A 21,911-nucleotide genomic window follows, 5' to 3' on the forward strand; every position below is an offset into this window, starting at 1 on the left:
TATGCCGTATTTGGCTGAACTTCCTGTCCGCCAGCTTGATTTTCATTCAATACCTACTTTTTCAAACTCCTCCTAGACCGTTGTCCAATTTTCACCAAAATCGAATTGTATCATCTCCAGGCCGTGCAGACTAAAAGTTATGGATTTCGTGTCGATAGACGAAACCGTTTTCGTATACTGCAGCAGCAAAGTAGAGGCATGATGCCAGAGGGACTATTCAGGCTATATCTCTGCAATGCCACGACATATTGGCACCAAACTTTGTATGTGTCATTGTCTCCTCACTCTGACCACACCACATCAATTTCGTAACTGCGCCACCTATTGGTCGAAAGTGATATTCCATTAAATCATATATTAAGTTCATATTTGTGATTTTTCAGCCATTTGCCAAAATTCATCTTTAAATGTCTTTAATTGCTCCTTGCTGCAGTTGGTCTGACACTCCCAGCCATGTTGGCATGTCTTATTGTCTTTTTTGTGCTTGGCCCCGGTATTGCTGTTTGCAGCTATATTTATTAGTGTGGCTGTTTTCAGAGATTGAAACAAACATTTTATTCTTGTGCTACAATTGTGTGGCCTGTGCTACAAAACTTTTAACCTCTGTAGCATCAGTGCTAGGTGCAAAAAAGTTAATATACAGCCTTACATGGATTTTAAACATTTTATTATTAGATCACTGAAACACATGTGACCACATCACATTTCTATTGGAAACGATATCCATCCTGAATGTTTCGCAGTGAAACACCACCTACTCATCGCACGCTCACCTCACACATGAGTTATGATCAATCACAGATTATTCCTCTTTATCCTTATCACTCGCTTCCTTACACTTTCACACATAAGCCGACATTATTATCCACATGATCATACTCACACAGGGTCAATGTTCACTGCACTATCACTGAGATTACAGGGATCAATCATGGATCTGTTAGTCTTCATGGACACACAGTCGGATACTTGAGAAGCTGCTCTCTTTCTCTTCCTGTTGATGATCCTGGGAAAAAGACGGATTTGATGGATGCAAATTATCTGTCTGCAATGTAAAACTGAACAGTTTATTAATACTGACAAAATACGCCATTATAAGCATGCTGTCTTTGTTGTTGATACTTGGGTACTTATTGTAAAGTTTGGAAATCTCAGGCATCAAAAAGTTAAGGGAAGAGCTCAAATGTATTTCCTTCTTTTTTTGAAGATAATATAAATATAAATTTAGTCTTATCATGGTCCCATTTAGTGTTGCATGAGCAGTGAATCATCACTGACTACAGCTGCTTTACACACAGCAAAAACTCCAGTGTTAAATTAACACTCCTGGGAGTGTATATGAGTCCACACTCAAGAGAGTAAAGTGTTAAAATATGAGTGTTAAATTAACACTCAAGAGTGTTAAAGTTAATGAGATAATTAAGGGATTAATTGAGTGATGATTGATCATTATTGAAGACATCTGATGTTAACTAGCAGAATCACTGAAAGAGAAAATCTCAAATTGTAAGCCACCTTTATGGTGATCACTGTTTGCTTTAGTTGGGCTCTTGACCCTTATATGTTTACTTTAGATTTTGTTTGGCTGTTGTAACTGAGTTATAACTGCCAGATGAACAAAGAAAAAAAGTGATCTGATGGTGTTGGTTATAGTATGACAATCATCATTTGAACTTGATCACTGAACTAATTAAGATCCTTATTTCTGACTTAGATTTATGTTGTTGATTACAGCATAACTATGATTCTGCATAAATATCCAGAATTTTAGATATAATACAAAGGATTTCTGAAAAGTTGTTTAAAAAAAATCTTTCTTTTAGGCACACACAGACGTCAAGATTCAGTTTATGCATCTCAACAATGGTGACGAGCAGAATATTCAATTAGGAAAACTAAATTACATAGACAATCCAGATCATAATTTATTCATACCGCAATGCATGATGGGAGCCATTAATGAGTTGTGATTGGTGGCAGCCACTGCAACATGCTTTATTATTGTCACCATTGTTGAGATTCACAGGCTGATTATTGATGTATGTGTTTCTAAATAAATTCATTTGAAAGTCTTTTGATCATGTTGCGTTGCAGCAAGGATGAAGCGGACAGTGAATCCAATCGCAAGCACTTTAATAATCCAACAAACAGAATATCCAGGGTAAACTCAGAATAAGGCACACGGGACACGGAACAAGGAAACTGGGAACAACACACATCAAACAACAACCGACAGCCAACAACTGAAACACAGGGGTTTAAATACACAGACAAACAAGCTAAACAAGATAACAAGGGGGCGTGGTTAATGAGAAACACCTGGGGAGACTAATAAACATGGACGAGGAACACCTGTGGACACTGAGCAACAACAAACAAAAGACAAGACACATGGCAGGATCAGATGACAAACAAGGGATCACGTGATATACAAGACACAACAAAAACCCACACGTAACATAGCCCCCCCCCATGGGCGGCTCCCGACGCCCCTTGAAACAAAAACACTAAAGTTTAGGAGGGTGGTGAAGTGGAGGCGGTCTTGGGGGAGGGACGGAGGGCCAGGTTCGTGCAGGGGACCAGGGCAGAGACGACCCCTCGGGCGGCCACGGCGGAGAAGACAGTCCGTCGGGCGGCCAGGGCGGAGAAGACAGTCCGTCGGGCGGCCAGGGCGGAGAAGACAGTCCGTCGGGCGGCCAGGGCGGAGACGACCCCTCGGGCGGCCAGGGCGGAGACGACCCCTCGGGCGGCCAGGGCGGAGACGACCCCTGGGGCGGCCAGGGCGGCGAAGACCCCTCGGGCGGCCAGGGCGGCGAAGACCCCTCGGGCGGCCAGGGCGGCGAAGACCCCTCGGGCGGCCAGGGCGGCGAAGACACCTCGGGCGGCCAGGGCGGCGCAGAGACCGGCTCAGGAACAGCAGAGACCGGCTCGGGAACAGCAGACACCGGCTCGGGAACAGCAGACACCGGCTCGGGAACGGACGACACACACACTGGTTGGGGAACAGACAACACACACACTGGCTCGGGAACAGACAACACACACACTGGCTGGGGAACAGACAACACACACACTGGCTCGGGAACAGACAACACACACACTGGCTCGGGAACAGACAACACAGACTCTGGCTCGGGAACAGACAACACAGACTCTGGCTCGGGAACAGACAACACAGACTCTGGCTCGGGAACAGACAACACAGACTCTGGCTCGGGAACAGACAACACAGACTCTGGTTGGGGAACAGACAACACACACACACTGGCTCGGGAACAGACACCACACACTCTGGCTCGGGAACAGACAACACAGACTCTGGCTCGGGAACAGACAACACAGACTCTGGCTCGGGAACAGACAACACAGACTCTGGCTCGGGAACAGACAACACAGACTCTGGCTCGGGAACAGACAACACTGGCTCCGGCTCGGGAACAGACAACACTGGCTCCGGCTCAGGAACAGACAACACTGGCTCCGGCTCAGGAACAGACACTGGCTCCGGCTCAGGAACAGACACTGGCTCCGGCTCAGGAACAGACACTGGCTCCGGCTCAGGAACAGACACTGGCTCCGGCTCAGGAACAGACACTGGCTCCGGCTCAGGAACAGACACTGGCTCCGGCTCAGGAACAGACACTGGCTTCGGCTCAGGAACAGACACCGGCTATCTGTGCTGGACGGGACCAGCGGTGAAGGCTCTGTGCTGGACGGGACCAGCGGTGAAGGCCCTGTGCTGGACGGGACCAGCGGTGAAGGCTGGACGGGACCAGCGGGGAAGGCCCTGTGCTGGACGGGACCAGCGGTGAAGGCCCTGTGCTAGACAGGACCAGCGGTGAAGGCCCTGTGCTGGACGGGACCAGCGGTGAAGGCTCTGGCTGGACGTGGCTGACGTGAAGCTCTGGCTGGACGTGGCTGACGTGAAGCTCTGGCTGGACGTGGCTGACGTGAAGCTCTGGCTGGACGTGGCTGACGTGAAGCTCTGGCTGGACGTGGCTGACGTGAAGCTCTGGCTGGACGTGGCTGACGGGAAGCTCTGGCTGGACGTGGCTGACGTGAAGCTCTGGCTGGACGTGAAAATCCAGCTGGGCGTGGAGGTCAGATGATGACCTGGCGTACCATGGGAGGAAGCTCTCCAGACATCGGGAGAGTGCCTCTCTCCAGTCCAGACCAGAGATATTGGGAAGCTCCCTCGGGTTGACCTCCTTAGCCTCCTTAGCCCCTGTGCTGGACGGGACCAGCGGTGAAGGCCCTGTGCTGGACGGGACCACCGGGGAAGGCCCTGTGCTGGACGGGACCAGCGGTGAAGGCCCTGTGCTGGACGGGACCAGCGGTGAAGGCCCTGTGCTGGACGGGACCAGCTGTGAAGGCCCTGTGCTGGACGGGACCAGCGGTGAAGGCCCTGTGCTGGACGGGACCAGCGGTGAAGGCTCTGGCTGGACGTGGCTGACGTGAAGCTCTGGCTGGACGTGGCTGACGTGAAGCTCTGGCTGGACGTGGCTGACGTGAAGCTCTGGCTGGACGTGGCTGACGTGAAGCTCTGGCTGGACGTGGCTGACGTGAAGCTCTGGCTGGACGTGGCTGACGTGAAGCTCTGGCTGGACGTGGCTGACGGGAAGCTCTGGCTGGACGTGGCTGACGTGAAGCTCTGGCTGGACGTGGCTGACGTGAAGCTCTGGCTGGACGTGGCTGACGTGAAGCTCTGGCTGGACGTGGCTGACGTGAAGCTCTGGCTGGACGTGGCTGACGGGAAGCTCTGGCTGGACGTGGCTGACGTGAAGCTCTGGCTGGACGTGGCTGACGTGAAGCTCTGGCTGGACGTGGCTGACGGGAAGCTCTGGCTGGACGTGGCTGACGTGAAGCTCTGGCTGGACGTGAAAATCCAGCTGGGCGTGGAGGTCAGATGATGACCTGGCGTACCATGGGAGGAAGCTCTCCAGACATCGGGAGAGTGCCTCTCTCCAGTCCAGACCAGAGATATTGGGAAGCTCCCTCGGGTTGACCTCCTTAGCCTCCTTAGCCCCTGTGCTGGACGGGACCAGCGGTGAAGGCCCTGTGCTGGACGGGACCACCGGGGAAGGCCCTGTGCTGGACGGGACCAGCGGTGAAGGCCCTGTGCTGGACGGGACCAGCGGTGAAGGCCCTGTGCTGGACGGGACCAGCTGTGAAGGCCCTGTGCTGGACGGGACCAGCGGTGAAGGCCCTGTGCTGGACGGGACCAGCGGTGAAGGCTCTGGCTGGACGTGGCTGACGTGAAGCTCTGGCTGGACGTGGCTGACGTGAAGCTCTGGCTGGACGTGGCTGACGTGAAGCTCTGGCTGGACGTGGCTGACGTGAAGCTCTGGCTGGACGTGGCTGACGTGAAGCTCTGGCTGGACGTGGCTGACGTGAAGCTCTGGCTGGACGTGGCTGACGGGAAGCTCTGGCTGGACGTGGCTGACGTGAAGCTCTGGCTGGACGTGGCTGACGTGAAGCTCTGGCTGGACGTGGCTGACGTGAAGCTCTGGCTGGACGTGGCTGACGTGAAGCTCTGGCTGGACGTGGCTGACGGGAAGCTCTGGCTGGACGTGGCTGATGGGAAGCTCTGGCTGGACGTGGCTGACGGGAAGCTCTGGCTGGACGTGAAAATCCAGCTGGGCGTGGAGGTCAGATGATGACCTGGCGTACCATGGGAGGAAGCTCTCCAGACATCGGGAAAGTGCCTCTCTCCAGTCCAGACCAGAGATATTGGGAAGCTCCCTCGGGTTGACCTCCTTAGCCCCCAGCCGGTAACACAATTTAATTGCCTCGTCTTCGAGGGAGCAGGAAGTAGCAAGAGGAATAAATCCCCACGTGAACTGAAATAAATCAGGGCTATCCAGAGCCAAGGCTGCGATCTGACCCGCGAATTCCCGGCTCATGCTGGGGAGATCAGACGAGGTCCGTGCTGCTGGATTCATTTTTGGTCGGTTGTTCTGTTGCGTTGCAGCAAGGATGAAGCGGAGAGTGAATCCAATCGCAAGCACTTTAATAATTCAACAAACAGAATATCCAGGGTAAACTCAGAATAAGGCACACGGGACACGGAACAAGGAAACTGGGAACAACACACATCAAACAACAACCGACAGCCAACAACTGAAACACAGGGGTTTAAATACACAGACAAACAAGCTAAACAAGATAACAAGGGGGCGTGGTTAATGAGAAACACCTGGGGAGACTAATAAACATGGACGAGGAACACCTGTGGACACTGAGCAACAACAAACAAAAGACAAGACACATGGCAGGATCACATGACAAACAAGGGATCACGTGATATACAAGACACAACAAAAACCCACACGTAACAGATCAGAACAATGTTTATTAAATATTTTGGATTATATGAAAAATACTGAAAATCATATGCTGTAGAATCACAGAGCTGCTGTAATTAACAAGTTAAACCAAACTATCTCAATAAGTTTCGTTTTTCGGATCACAAGATGATTATGTCTTAACATAACCAACACCATCAGATCACATTTTTCTTTGTTCACCTGACATCAATAACAGCAGACAAGCAAAATTTAAAGTAAACACATAAGGGTCAAGAGCCCAACTAAATCAAACACGGATCACCATAATGGTGACTTACAATTTGAGATTTTCTCCATCAGTGATTCTCCATCAGATGTCTTCAATAATGATCAATCATCACTAAACTAATCCCTTAATTATCTCATTAACTTTAACACTCTTGAGTGTTAATTTAACACTATTTTAACACTTTACACTCTTGAGTGTGGACTCATATACACTCCCAGGAGTGTTAATTTAACACTGGAGTCTTTGCTGTGCAGCAGAATTGAACTCTGTTTACATCACTGAATCCTTATTTTCCTGTTTATCCCTGTAAATCTGCTTTTAAACAATCTTTATTGTATAAAGCTCTACATAAGTAAGGGTGACTTGACTTGACCAGCGCTAGGGTGCTGTCGCAGATACCCAAGCCTCAAAATACCAGCTATACCACAGTATGTACCATATGGAAGTAAATATTCTAACATTTAATGCAAGAGCTGAATTCAGTTGCAGCTGGAAGTTGCAGAATAAAACGAAACACGTGTTATAATTACAGAGAGATCATTCAATGTCATTGTTACTCTAGAGGATTCTTAAATACTTTGATTTAATATTTTTTGTTGTTGCATACAGTATCTTTTCAAATACAGAATATTGCTTAAAACTGGCTACATTTCATCTACTAACTATACTATAAAAAATGCATGTTTGGGGGGTGTTTTAAATATTTACAGAGCTTAATATTTTCTTAATTTTTATTTTCTTTTTTCATTTACTGTTGTCCACATTTCAGAGAAAGTTACTTCTATAAGTGATTCACCACATTAAGTAATTTAATTTCACATCCAAGTTTCACTATAGTAGATAGTTCAGCAGTTTCACGATACTCACACAGGGTCAGAGGTCACAGAAGGTCCATCACTGAGATCAGGGAGGAGATCCACCTCCTCCTCTCTCTCCTCACACACACTCATTTTACCGGTACAGTTCTCCTCCTCTCTCTCCTCACACACACTCATTTTACAGGAAGTTTGCTTCTTTCTCTTCCTCCATGATGTGCGAATTTCAGACCTGTGTGTGGCACAGAGGGCATACATAATTCACAACTGAAGTAAATTAAAATGGGGTTTACTCGATCTGTAAATACAACGTTTAGAGTAAAGCAGATTGTCTGTATGTGCAATTTCCTTCCAATGAGATTTGAGAATTCAAAAATGAATGCGAGAAAAAACATTTGTGTGCGCTGATGTGAGTAATGTGTGACAAGTTAGTTTTTATTATTTAATAATATATTATTAATAATTTATATATTTTTAGACAAAGGTCTCAGCTAATGAACCATGTAAGGGAACACGTTTTTTTTAAAATGTACATTTATTCACTTCATAACTTAATTTGCTCCATCAGATGCAATAAAAAGCATGTTACTTCCATTTGATTCACCCAACAACAGTCTAAAGTCTTAAATTATCTAATAATGGTTTTCAGTAAAGGAGCTAAGTGATAAACTATTCTCTAAAAAAGTTTTATAAAATTTATAAAATAATTGCTGGATAAGGGTTTTAATGAACAACCCAGTTCCTAATTCCTTAATACTCCTCCTTTTTTAATATTAAACATATATAATCTAACCCTTAGGTGAATCATACACAATATAATGTAGTTCAGTTGATGTTTTAACACAATAAATTGAAAAAATAATACAATATTTATCTGATAGTGTTAAATACTGACCGAGTTGACAAAGGTCCAACTGAGGCTACAACTGATTGAAAAGATAACAAAATTAAGACAAATAATTACTTTTTACACTAAAACAAGTGGTTTGTTTTTCTCCTTTTAGCGGTATAGTACGTTTCATTCTGGGTCTCCAGTAGCTCACAGAATACAAGCTTATGTTAGGTTGAATGTAATGGTGAGCATTATTATGTGCGCCCTGTAGCAGCAACAGAAATGTTCCCAAAGTGAATCCAAAGGATCTGTGGCCTGACTTTAAACCGGATCAGTTATTTGTGCCTGACCTGCATGACTTAAGCAGTGGGAAACTGCCGTCGGACATGTTCGCTCTCTGTGAAGTCCATTACATCAGGGTTTGCTATTGCTGTGATATCATGTGAGTCACAGGTTGTAAAAAATTATGTGCACAAAAGAACTGCAATATTCCTTAAAATTAGAATTATCAATTTAGATTTTGAAGTGACAGTGGATGTAATGATGTAATGAATATATATATATATATACACACACACACACACACATTTCCAACAATTCCCCATATGCAACAAAAATGGCAAGATTTATCCCACAACTATTTACAGAAACTATTACACCAGGATGACAGAGTTGTCATTTTAAAGCTGTGACTGCAGAGACTTCAACATTGTTTGTATAAGATATAAAAATATATAAAACTTTCAGGACTGTGTCCTACTGTGAGATCCACAATGTAATAGGAAAGGGGTCTTCAGAGTAAGATGACCATGATGACATTGCCTGATTTATGCAGAATTATATGGAGAGAGAAATTAATATATGGAGAAGAAAAAAAAAATCGATGAATTGATTCACATTGAAGACACAACTTAGAAAATATAATTCAATATGTACTTTTTGTATTGTTTGATATGACAGATCTCTGCTTTAAATGTATATTTTTTAATTTGTTGCTTGTTGTATTTTTTAACATTTTTAAAGCATTTTTAAAGCATTTTTAAAGCATTTTTAAAGCATTTTTAATGCATTTAGCATTTTTGTTTAGCATTTTTAAAGTGTGACATGTTTGGTCCTTTATCTCAAGACTAGAATAAACTTCACTAGAATAAATCAAGGCAATATAAAATACAAAATATTTTTGTTTAATAATACAAAAAACACAAATTGTACATTTCAAAGTGTGATTCTACTTTTCCCAGTTTAGTCAATTAATAAAACAGTTCAACTTATAATAAAACATCCCGTGACAACTGAAAATTAATCACGTGTTTGAGTTTGAAGACGTGCTTAAAGTCAAATGTGTTCCTTATTGACAGCTTTGAAACGTTTTAAAGAACTTACCGTAACCTCTAAACACATGTCTGTTTCTTAATCTTCTGAAATGACATCTACAGTCATCATCTGTCACGACTGCTGTGCTTTCGGTTTCATTATATGCGTTCGTCTAAAAAGCTCCGCCCCAAACTGAGCTGAACGTGATGACGCAGAACTGAAGGCTACTATGGCAAGACGTGTTTGCATTAAACACCCGGCTGTACTAGTCAACATTTTGTTTTTACTACTCAAAATTCCAATTCCAGCTATCTATTTTACAATTTTGACTCCTAATTAAGTAGTAATTACGTAATTAATTACTTTTGTAGTAATTAATATTTCTACAATGTGATTATGACTAGTCATTACATTCGAGATACTGTAATGTTATTTTGACTACTCATATTTTTCAATTGACTTCCATTGGAAATTATTTTCTGATGTCTTCAAATGAGTTTTCAATTGTAGAAATTGTATTCAAAGTTTAATTTTGTACTAAGCATAATTCTAATTAGATCAAAATTTAGTATCAAATTACAATTTTTACTAGATAATTAAATTAGAGATATCTCTGTGTTTGACGAGTCATAATCAACTTTAGATATCTTTCATCATCACCATCATCATCACCTTCATCATCATCATCATCAGCTGGAGTTTTCATGTTGTTACTTTTTCTGCCACATTGTTAAAATGTTCAGATTCTGATTTCTTATCAGGTTAATGATTGGGTCATTCTACGAAAATGGTGGCTTTCCTGTCCCGGCCTTAACCACCAGGAAAAACACTTAAAAGTGTCAGGTTACAACACAAAATGTCAGTTTTTTGTTTTAATTTAAGTGTTTTATTGTTAATAAAACATATGTAAGACAGTTATATTGAAAAGCAATTTTTTTATATATTGTAGAATACGGTCAGTACCATGGAATTGGCTTGTCCCTCAGGTCAGGAGTCGTTGTTTAGTGACATATTTTGAGTTAATAAATATATTTTTCTCCCCCTTTAAATGTCATAATACAAATGTAAGTAGTATAGTTATTTAGTGGACTACTTAAAAAACTAAAATATCAACTAAATATTATAAATAATTTACAGGGAATAGCTGTCCCTCAAATTCATGTCACTGGTGTTACAATTTATAAAAAACACCACTTTGAAAAAATTCAACATCCTTGCCAACTTCTTCCTGGGTCAAAGGCTCGTTGGAGGAGGGGCTGTTTTGAAAAGCACATGGTGAGTGTTCACTCTCTCTTCATCTTTAAGCAATTTGATAAATAATTTGATAATTTCATGCAAGGACTTAAGATGCGTCACTGGTGTTCTACAGTTTATAGTAAGGGGAAAAGAAATTTGATTAAAATAATTGTTCAAATTGCATGATTAAGTGATTTATTTACAATTTAAGAAGTGTGGTTTGAGTTATTGTGGCCGCCATCTTAGATATCCCATCTTGTCTGCAGATTTGTCACTGGTGTTACCGTCACTGGTGTTACTGTTGCTGCTGGTAACACCAGTGACATGATGATAACACCAGTGACAATCAATAACACCACTAACATTTTTCTCAACATAAGATTTCATAAAAGCCTAAACAATTATATTAATAAAGACTTGTTACATTTTATTACTGTTTCAATATTGTACATACATAATATGGCTTTCCTTTTGACAGATATGGCGAAATTAAGTGCTGCTGAAAAGCAAAAACTCTACAGGCAGCGCAGGGACGCTGACCCAGACCGCAGAGCAGCCTACCTTAATCAGAAACACCAGACATATTTAAAGGATCTAGAGAGTAAAAAAAGAAAGAGAGTGAAGGATCTCACAGAAAGGGGAAAAAGACAGGAGCAAAGGAAATGGCGGGTCAGACAGGCAAAACACAGAGAGAGAATGAAAGCAGGAAAGACAGTGTTGACCCCCCCATCCACTCCAGACAGTCAACCCAGTACTGCAAGGTCAGAATTTAAGACAATGTGTCTGTAGGAAGACAAAAGTACTTATCCACTAGACTGCTTACACAGTAAGGAAACCAATATGTAATTTTGTAATTTGGGTGAACTATCCCTTGAAGTAGGCCTACACAATATTTGTCACATTGCACAGTAATTGATACTGTTTTAACAAGCTGCATAGTTTTGTGTATAGGCAGAAATAGAGTAAGATTTCATGGTTGCATTATGTTGCATGCATCTCACATTGTAAATCGAATACAAATTACATCTTTATGCTTTACAGACAACAAATCCAAGGGCGGAGAGTGCGCAGGAGAGAAGTACAGATAAACCGAAGAAAATGTCAGGAGTTGCAAGAGAAGTTAGAAAAGCACAAAAGACTATACCACAAATACAAGAAACGTTGTCACCGTTTGCAGGGTAAAAATCAAGACCTTGAAAGTCCAAGAACAAAGACGAGAAGCACTCTACAAGACTGTCCTGCCTCTTCATCTATAAAAAGAACTCTAAACTTCCATTATGCTCTCTTGGGGGATCTAAGAGCAAAGTACAAAGCAGCCAAAGCAGCCAAAGCCAAACAGGTGGTTGTAAATATACTGACAGGAAAGCTGATAAAGAAATACAAATTCAAAAAGTTGTGCCAGAAGATGATTGGTTTCTCATACAAAGCCTGGAAGCCACAAAACAGAGCTCGGCAAACAAGCTTGGCCGAAATAAACAAGAGAGCTGTAGGACAGTTCTACCTAAGAGATGATGTCAGCAGGCAAACGCCTGGCAAGAAAAACACTATCACACTAAGAAAAATTAAGAAACAGAGGAGGCTCCTTTGTGATACCCAGAAAAACCTCCACAGGAAATTTGTTGCTGAGCATGGGCAAAACATTTCATATGCCTTCTTCTGCAGGTTGAGACCCTTTTGGGTGGTGACACCGAAGGAGAGAGACCGAGAAACTTGCCAGTGCAAGACACATGAGAACTTACAGTTTATGGTGGATAAAATGCACAAACTTGGCCTTTCACAGTCCAGCAATCTGGAGGAGATGGCAGATAGCACAGTCTGTAACAATTCAAAGACATGCGCCTATGGTGAATGCCAAGAATGTGAACACTCCACTGTATCACCGGCCAGACAGCAATCCAACAAAGAGGTGTCGCTCACCCAGTGGTGTCTGGAGAAGATAGAGCACAGCAGAGCAAATGAAGAACAACAGAAAAGTAGCTTAATCACTGTGAAGAAGGATATAGCCATAACAGAGGAAGAGCTGGTGACCCAATTCCAAAATAGGCTCTTTACATTCAGGAGACATCTGTTCAACATCAGATGGCAGTACAGCATCTACCGGACTCTGAGGGAAAACCTGACCAATGATTGCCTGATCCATATAGACTTTAGTGAGAACTTCACTTGCAAGTATGCTTCAGAGATCCAGTCAGTTCACTTCGGGGGGTCACACAAGCAAGTGACGCTCCACACTGGTGTCATATATGTGGGGGAGGAGCCCCCCATCTCCTTCTGCACCATCTCACCCAGCAGAAGGCATGATCCAGCAGCCATATGGGCTCACCTGGACCCCATCCTGGACATGATAAAACACCAGTACCCTGCCGTGCAACATCTTCACTTCTTCAGTGATGGTCCAGCCACACAATATAAACAAAAGGGCAACTTTTACATGGTTTGTACAGAACCTTACAAGAAGGGCTTCCAGGGGACTACGTGGAACTTTTTCGAGGCCAGTCACGGGAAGGGTGCTCCGGATGGAGTGGGGGGTTCATTAAAGAGGTCAGCTGACCTCTTGGTCCGCCACGGGAAAGATATAATGGATGCAATGTCTTTCTATCAGGAGTTGAGAAACTCTGGCAGTCAAATACAGTTGTATTATGTCAGCGAGGAAGAGGTGGAAAGAAAGGCACAGATGATGTCTGGGTTACCTCTGGTAACCATAAAAGGAACCATGCGAATGCACCAGGTTATAAGTATCACACCTGGCATCCTAAAATATAGAGACATAAGTTGTCTCTGCCAAGCATCGGAAGGCGTGTTGGATTGTCCATGTTATGGACTCCAAGAAGTCACCCTCCCGACAATGTTGGCCAATGGCCGTGATCTCTCACCTCCACATCAACCAGGTGTCATCAACCCGGATACCTCAGCTCCACTTCGTCCAGATGTCATCGAGTCTCACCACAGTGGACAGTGGTGCATCGTGAACTACGACGAACAACCATACCCTGGCGTTATACTGGAGGTCGAAGAACACAATGTTAAAGTTAAGTGCATGCACAGGAATGGAGTCAACAAGTTTTACTGGCCAAGCCCAAGAGATGATATCAACTATTATGGAGATGACCAGATTGTTTGTCTGATGCCAGAGCCGCTGCCAGTGAACAAAAGATCAGTTCAGATTGACCACAGTATCTGGAAGTACTTGGAGGAGCACCTGAATGTGTAAAATGGACGCTACAATAACATGGCAAAGACAAACATATATTCCATACAAAATGTTCGTATCAGCACTGTTGGAAAAACAGATTTAGTTTGAGTTTAATGTTAGTGTTGGTAATGTTCTAGTGGATATGATTTATGTTTGTATGACAATGTTGTGTTATGTACATTTTAGTCAATGGGCTTCATCGTTCGGTCTTAATCCGACCAATAATTATTTGTAATGTAAAATATCACTAATAAATTGATAAAAATTAGTTTGAAACAATCTTAAGTTATGTCATTGGTTTCACATTGCGTCACTGGTGTTACATTGCGTCACTGGTGTTACTGCATGGCATATTGGTGTTCTGGCATCAGAGTTGTCCAGTTTCTAGATTATGGTTTTTGTATCTACCTAACTGTTGCTGCATTCATTAGTAAGCATTTTAAGGATATGATCATTCAATTTTGATCACTTAACCTCAATTATTTCTAATGTTACAACAAAAAACACAATGGTAGAAATAAAAAATTGTCACACAATAGAACTTTACACATACCCGTTTAAAGTAAATTATTACTAATCAAGACAATTTCTTAATATTACATTAACTTTTTCTGTCTTTGATTATGTATGCAAATTAAATAGTCAAATTACATTCTGGAAAGCCTGAATTGTCATCTAAAATATAGGTAACACCAGTGACAAAAGGGCAGCACAACCATTTTTTAATGTAATATAGTAAAAATATAAAAATACATTAAGCTGTCATTTAAGTTGATTTATAATGTTAAGAGGTTAACTATTATCTTACCATAAGTTTTGGTATAAAAAAAAGAATTACATTTTTTAAAAGTTGTCTGTTCAAAAAGCCACCATTTTCATAGAATGACCCGATTATTCAACTAAGAGCAGTGATTGATTTAGGCTATATTTGTTCCTTGATGATATTAGTGTCATGATTGCCAATGGAGGACAGGAAGCAATAGCAGGAAGCAGGTAAAACTCAGGTCTTTATTTAGAAAGTCAGAACACTGAGAGTTGACACGGGTGTGGACAGATGGGACTTCGATGGTCAGGGTGGGTATCCATGAAGTGAAGGGGAGAGAACACCAACGATCCAAGACCAAGACGACGACTACACAGGAACAACGAAGACTGGAATGCAGGAACAACGAAGACTGGAATGCAGGAACACGAGGACAGGAACGCCAACACAAGAGACACCAAACAACGATCTGACAAAGGGGATGAGAACACGGTGAGTATATATAGCGTGAGAAGATCGGCTGCAGCTGGTGATGAGATGATGATCAGCTGGAGCGGATCAAGGAAAGACACTCAGACACGCCCACTGAACACGTGCTTCCATACAACAACATAAACATGAGACGTGAAGGAAGCAATGCATTTGTATACCGTGACAATTAGTTTATAGATTATTCAAACGTTCCAGCCGAATGTTTTCTAGAAACATGTTCAGAGAATAAATGATCTGTAGGCTATATCATCTGTATCACAGAAGGTCTGAATCTCTGATGTGTAAATTATCGTGAGCTCGGTGTATCAGGACACTGATGAAGATTCAACCAGTTTACTTCATAATTCATAATTCATGTTGCTATGCCAGTGGGGAAATACGCTAAAAGTATTTAAAAGCAACAGGGCTGATGAATAGGATTTAGGCTTCGTTTTTTTTTATCATACATTTATTATTATTAATAATAATAATATGAATATCTAAGCAATCTTGGTGATGCACACTTCAGCCAGCAGAGGGCGAAAATTCATTTTCACACCACAAGAAGAAGAAGGAGAAAAAAGAAGAGCAATCTTGCAGGAAATCAGACAGATCGATAGACAGACAAAAATAGTCGGTGTAATTTTCGGCCTATCATTTTTTACATGTCTTTTGTCATCTGACACTCCAGGAATTTTAATATTAAGTTTGATAATAAAAACACTTGCTGGGTTTTGTTTGCATGTTTGTGGCTCGTACATGATCAGTACAGTGTGTGTTTCCTGTGTATGTGGGTAAGTGTATTTATATGGCCCATGGCATGGTCACAAGCCTGATTTGGGCCAGATAATCAACTTGCATGACGTATTTGTTGCCTTCATCCAATAGCGTGCGTGGAAAGTTCGGTGTTGGTGATGCGTTTGTCAACAAACAAATATGTGGTTTACGGAGACTCTCCATAGGCGTAATGGTTTTTCTAATGTACAAACTGTATAATCTATCCCCCTACACTAACCCTACCCCTAAACCACATGTGTCAAACTCAAGGCCCGCGGGCCGTATCCGGCCCGCCCTGTCATTTTATGTGGCCCGCGCAAGCTCAAAAGGCATATGATTGTCTTAAAATAAAGTATGTTTACAGCGTACATTGACCAAAAACTACATCTCCCACAATGCATGTTGATTTTGTAACCCGCGAAAGGGCGGCATTGTGCCGCTAGATAGCAGTGTTTCCATATCGGCGCTTAACTGTGGAGTTGAGAAAGAGCTATAGATAACCCAAATTTAAAATTTATATACTAAAATGTCCAAAAAGAGAAAAATTGATGCAGAGGGGAGGCAATTTAAAGAACGATGGGAAAGTGAATAATTGTTTGTACTTCAAGGAGAAAAAACGGTATGTCTTCTGTGTGGCGAGGCAGTGTCGGTGATGAAGGAATACAATTTACGTCGGCATTTTGACACCAAACATGGAGCGAAGTATGCTAACTCTAGTCTCCAAGAAAAAAAATCAAATTGTTCAAGAATTGAAAAGCAGACTGCAATGGAAGCAAAATATGTTCACAAAAGCCACCACAAAAAATGATGCAGCCGTGAAATCTAGCTTTATTGTGGCTGAAGAAATCGCCCGCGCTTTCAAGTGTTTTTCAGAGGGAGCATTTTTGTAGAGGAGTATGCTAAAGGTATGTGAGCAGGTGTGCCCCGACCAGATACAGAATACAGAATTTTAAAAATGTCAGTTTGTCAAGAAACACCATCGCAGACCGAGTTAAGGAACTGGCAGGCAATCTGACAACACAGCTGGCCAAAGATACACGCAGTTACCAGACTTTTTCATTAGCTGTTGATGAAAGTACAGACAATACGGATACAGCGCAACTATCCATTTTTATAAGAGCCGTGAAAGCAGACTTCACTATCAGTGAGGAGCTCTTGGATATAGTTACAATGCATGGGACGACAAAGGGGAAGGACATTTTTGATGCGGTGGAGAGGTCCGTAAGTAAAACTAAATTACCTTGGGAAAAATTGGTGGGGCTAACTACCGACGGCGCACCTGCGATGTGTGGCGAAAAAGCAGGCTTGGTTGGACTAGTGAAGGAGAAAATGCAGAAAAGTAACTGCCACACACCTCTGATAAATTATCATTGCATTATCCACCAAGAAGCTCTGTGTGGAAAGGTTCTGAAACTGGATGATATAATGAGCACAGTCGTGAAAACAGTGAACTTCATTCGAGCGCGTGGGCTGAATCACCGCCAGTTCCAGCTGTTTTTAAAGGAGTTGGGCTCGGAGCATGGAGATGTGCCGTACCATACAGAACTAAGGTGGCTGAGTAGGAGCGCGGTCCTCAAACGATTTTTTGAGCTGAGGGAAGAAATTGCGCTTTTCATGCAAAGTAAAGGAAAACCCTTGCATGAACTGTCTGATCCAAACTGGCTGTGTGACTTTGCTATGTTGTGTGACCTAGCGGAGCATCTCGCTCAACTGAATCAGAGGCTGCAGGGACGCAAACAAGTCATCACGCAGATGTCCGACATGATCACAGCTTTCCAGCGTAAACTGCACATGTGGAAGTCCCAACTGGAACATGATAATCTTGCCCACTTTCCTGTCTGTCAGAGCATCTCCGCCTCAGTCTCTGGTGCTTTTTCATGCGCTCGGTTGGCTACCAAAGTGAACCGGTTAATAATTGAATTTGATCGGCGCTTCTCTGACTTTAAAACACAGCACCCAGGCTTTGCCATCTTTGCCAATCCTTTCGCAGCTGACGTCGACAGTGCGCCCCATCTCCTTCAGATGGAGTTAATAGAACTTCAAAGCAATAGTGGCCTGAGAGCAAAGTTCAGGATGCTGCAATCGAGGACTTTTACAACCTACTGCCCCCTGCTTTGATGCCGCAGCTCCGGCTTCATGCTGCCCGCGTTCTGTCCATGTTTGGGAGCACCTACCTGTGCGAACAGATGTTTTCAATAATGAATCTAAACAAGACCAAGCACAGATTTACGCTGTTTTACAGATTGCTACAGCACAAGATCTAAAGCCAGACATTGACGGACTGACCAGAGGAAAACGGTGTCAGACATCCAGCCAGAAAACAAATAGGTTACCATTTTTATAAACCTGAATTGCAAATATAAAAAAAATATTTCAACCGAATAAGTACAGTGTAATATGTGTGAAATGTAATGGTTGAACTTGCATTTTGTTTTGTGTTTGTTATTTTCACAACATGAAATGGATGAGGATGGTGTGGAATATGGTGTAGGTAAGCTGAGAAAGGATCTTTGGTGTGTTGAGGTCAAGCAGCATCACCTCATCAACTTCACTCAGAACTTGACCAATGCAGTTGTGAACTGAGACAACCCTTATTGCCATTTTGAGTTAATTACACATACTACTTTATGTACTATGAAGCAATGTATTCAGTGTGTTTACAGGTGTATGCGTCCATGCAGCAAAATGTTTACTGTAATCAAACCATATCTCATTAGTTGGATTGGATATGCTCTCTGCACGGCTGTCTGTAGCCTTTTGTTTTTGTAAAATGCCACATCTGTCACACATGTTCTTAGCCTCTCACACTTACTGTATGTGTTGGACCATAGTTTTGCCCCTCTCAACTGTGACAAAGTTTTAAACAAAGTTGATTTAATAACTTGTGTTTAATGATATTTGTCTTTGTTATTCACTTGAAAAGTTTGATCTTTTCTTAACCTGATAATGCATTTGCTGTATTTGTACACTTGAATAAATAATTATCAAATCAAATAATTTTATAATAATAATTTGTTACATTTATATAGCGCTTTTCTATGTACTCAAAGCGCTATACATTGAAGGGGGAATCACCTCAACCACTAGTAATGTGCTGCATTCACTTGGATGACAAATGCAGAGAGAGTTATTTAACAATATTTTAAGAAGTAGCTACATTTACACCGTTTTATAGTTACAACTGGCCCTTTGAGGCCAACCATAATGCTGATGTGGCCCGGGGGAAAAATGAGTTTGACACCCCTGCCCTAAACCTACCAATCACAGAAAACTTTTGCCATTTTTTGAATGTCAAAAAACACCATTTAGAATGTTTTTTTATAAGCAGTTTGGCTTATAAGGACACAGATGTCCTCATAAACCATGTTTACGTTGTAATACCCATCTCATTATACACATTTGTGTCATAAACCATTATGCAATAACACACACACACACGGCAAAAATGAGTTCGGATATATAATCTTCACAGAAAGGCCAATCGTATAATTTTTCTCTTCATAAAAAATGAAAACTGGTCCTACAGACCTGCCATACAAGGGATAAAACGACACTAACGAGACTCTTACATACGTTTTGAACAACACAGTGTAAACATTTTATATAGATATCTTATTCTAATTAAATTAATACTAACAATCACAGAAAGAATGTCCTTGGCGATGGCAGAGCCCGTCTACGGAGACCTTTGGCACTTCCTATTAGCCCCATTGTATCGATTTTAGTTGCAGTTCCATTAGAATTCCACTGGAGGTGATCGCGGGTGAGTGCAGACTCAATGGGAGTCTATGGGGCTAGACGGCTAAATTTGTCTCTTTCACCCGATTGCCGTTGAGAAATCTCAGATTTTATTTTAGGTTTTTGCAAGTTCAATATGGGTTATAGGTCGAAAATTGAATGAACGAGTACTTATGTCCTTTCGATTTCTTACAGGTTGAGTTGCTGTTGCCCATAACACACTAGCATTCTGCTAATGAACGCTGATTGGTCAGTGAAGGACTGATTACGACCAGAGATACTACTTGATGGCATCGTGGCATCCGAAGCGGGACCAGAAACAAACAAAACAAAAATACTTTCTAGCATCTGTACTGTATTTACCTGTGTCAGCTGTGTTGTCGATGCCTCGAGAAAAAAAGAAAGTGCAGAGCGCGAAAGCACCAAAGCGACTGAAGGATTGCCGTGAAGCAGTATCTCTGGTCATACGATGCGACCAGACGACACGTTAAAAGACTTTTTAAAGCAAATAAGTGACTCTAAAAAATCTAACACCCAGAAATGTGTAATTTCTTTGCATCTCGTTTCGAATACAACATTCAAATTACTAGACAAAAAATTATATCCTGAGAAAAGTGTATTTTGAGGGGTATAGCGCCATAGACCTCCATTCATTCTGCACTCATCCTATGAGCGCCCCCGCATGGACAGAGACATGTTACTGCAGCCAGTACAGAAACCGGAAGTAACCAGAGAGTGCCAGTTCTCTTCATATTAGACATTCTCTGGCGATAGTCAATGTGCTGCAGCTGCAGATGCTGCTCATGTCCGATAGCTGAATCCAACGTGTAACAGCTGTTCTAAATAAGCTACATCTGATTGGTTAATAATAATCCTATGTCAGTATCTTGCCGCACTATTGGCTCGACTGATATAGTAGGCAACCGCGTTTGCCTGCGTATTTACGGGTCATGCAAAATGACTTCGGGAGAAAATGTGCAATAAATGGTAGTGGCAACACTTTTCATATCGTTGAGAATAAAACAACTGTCTCAACTTTACAAATTCAGGTTCTCCCTCCATGGGGATCCCCCATTTCGAAAAGTAAAGCAGATACGGACCCACAGTCCACCGTCTAGATTGAATTTAAAATAAACTGACCTGGAAAAAATAAATATAATGAGCATTTATTTATTGTTTATTCTAATTTAAATTGATAATAGTAATTGCAATATATATTATTTTTTTAAACCATATGAAACAAACACAAATACTGTGTACATTTCTAAAAACTTGATAAATGTATATTTTTACAGGTTTTTTGGTAACACTTTGTTGTACAGTGTCATTGTTACACGTAACATGTATTTACTGTAATAATAACTATAAACTTGAATGTATATTTCCTGAAGAAAATGTGAGTGATGCTTGCAGTGACAAAACGGGGCACATGCTAACACAATTAACAATGTTGTGATTTACCATCTTTCTAACATGATTTACCACAAATTATCACATTATAGCATGATTACTGTGATTTACCATGTTTCTAGCATGATTTACCACGATTTACCACATTCTAGCATGATTTACTATGATTAGCATGTTGCTAGAATCATGCTAGCATGATTAACATACTGCGAATACAATTAGCATTATGCTAGCATGCTTAACATTTTTGTAATATCTTTTTAACAAGATGCTAGCATGTTTTTAGCAAAATATGTTTTTAGCAAGATGCTTGCATAATTAGCATGTTGCTAGCATTATGCTAGAACATTTTGAGTTGTTTTTATCATGTTTACCCTAAGCTAATTGCAGTTAGCATGTAGCTATTCACAGCTAGCATGTGTAGCATGTTGTCCTGTTTGCCACCATCTCTATACAATGTTCTGATGCAGAAAATATAGGTCTTGCAAAACGGTTGCTAGGGTGCTCTATTTGGTTGCTAGGGAGTGGCTTGACAACTGCCAATTAAGAAACTCCAAAGGCTGCTTGTCAGAGTGAATGATATAAACCAACTCCCACGCCTCTGTGACATTCAGAATGGAAGATATCCCTCTTTGGATTTTGGTTGCTAGGGTGCTCGACAATGGTTGCTAGGGCGGGGCTAGGAAGTGTTGAGGTGATTCATGATTGGCTGTTTGCTGCCCCGAGTCAAACGAGACCACCCTCATGTTTCTATGACACTTCTATCCGGATATCCCTTTGATTTAT

At 42.0% G+C, this 21,911-nt stretch overlaps 2 protein-coding genes across 3 annotated transcripts in view; one reads left to right on the forward strand and one right to left on the reverse strand.

The window, feature by feature from the left end:
- LOC143738633 (protein NLRC3-like) overlaps positions 1-9,731 on the reverse strand; it is a 58,175-nt gene extending 48,444 nt beyond the window's left edge. Inside the window, exons 1-3 of one of the 2 annotated variants that reach the window (XM_077230660.1) lie at positions 9,607-9,731; positions 7,444-7,623; positions 884-1,006 (exon numbers count right to left, since the gene is read on the reverse strand). In XM_077230660.1, coding sequence (XP_077086775.1) covers positions 884-1,006; positions 7,444-7,571 — 251 coding nt within the window. In that variant the 5' untranslated portion in view covers positions 7,572-7,623; positions 9,607-9,731. The remainder of the gene's footprint in view (positions 1-883; positions 1,007-7,443; positions 7,624-9,606) is intronic. The other variant, XM_077230661.1, reaches the window with a different exon arrangement.
- A 1,047-nt stretch (positions 9,732-10,778) lies between these two features.
- On the forward strand, positions 10,779-14,242 carry LOC143738636 (uncharacterized). Its single transcript, XM_077230667.1, has 3 exons — positions 10,779-10,812; positions 11,252-11,442; positions 12,695-14,242. The coding sequence occupies exons 2-3, from the start codon at positions 11,254-11,256 to the stop codon at positions 13,982-13,984; spliced, it is 1,479 nt and encodes a 492-aa protein (XP_077086782.1). The 5' UTR covers positions 10,779-10,812; positions 11,252-11,253; the 3' UTR covers positions 13,985-14,242.
- The last annotated feature ends 7,669 nt before the right edge of the window (positions 14,243-21,911 follow it).

This window comes from Siphateles boraxobius, unplaced genomic scaffold (assembly GCF_051911475.1).
Source record: "Siphateles boraxobius isolate OS27281-9 unplaced genomic scaffold, OSU_SipBor_1 15, whole genome shotgun sequence".
NCBI classification, from domain to species: Eukaryota; Metazoa; Chordata; class Actinopteri; order Cypriniformes; family Leuciscidae; genus Siphateles; species Siphateles boraxobius.

Coding starts and splice junctions, on each gene's coding strand:
- LOC143738636 (XM_077230667.1), top strand. CDS start 11,254: ATGGCGAAATTAAGTGCTGCTGAAAAGCAAAAACTCTACAGGCAGCGC. Junction 11,443..12,694: donor AGGAGCAAAGGAAATGGCGG/GTCAGACAGGCA, acceptor TCGCTCACCCAG/TGGTGTCTGGAGAAGATAGA.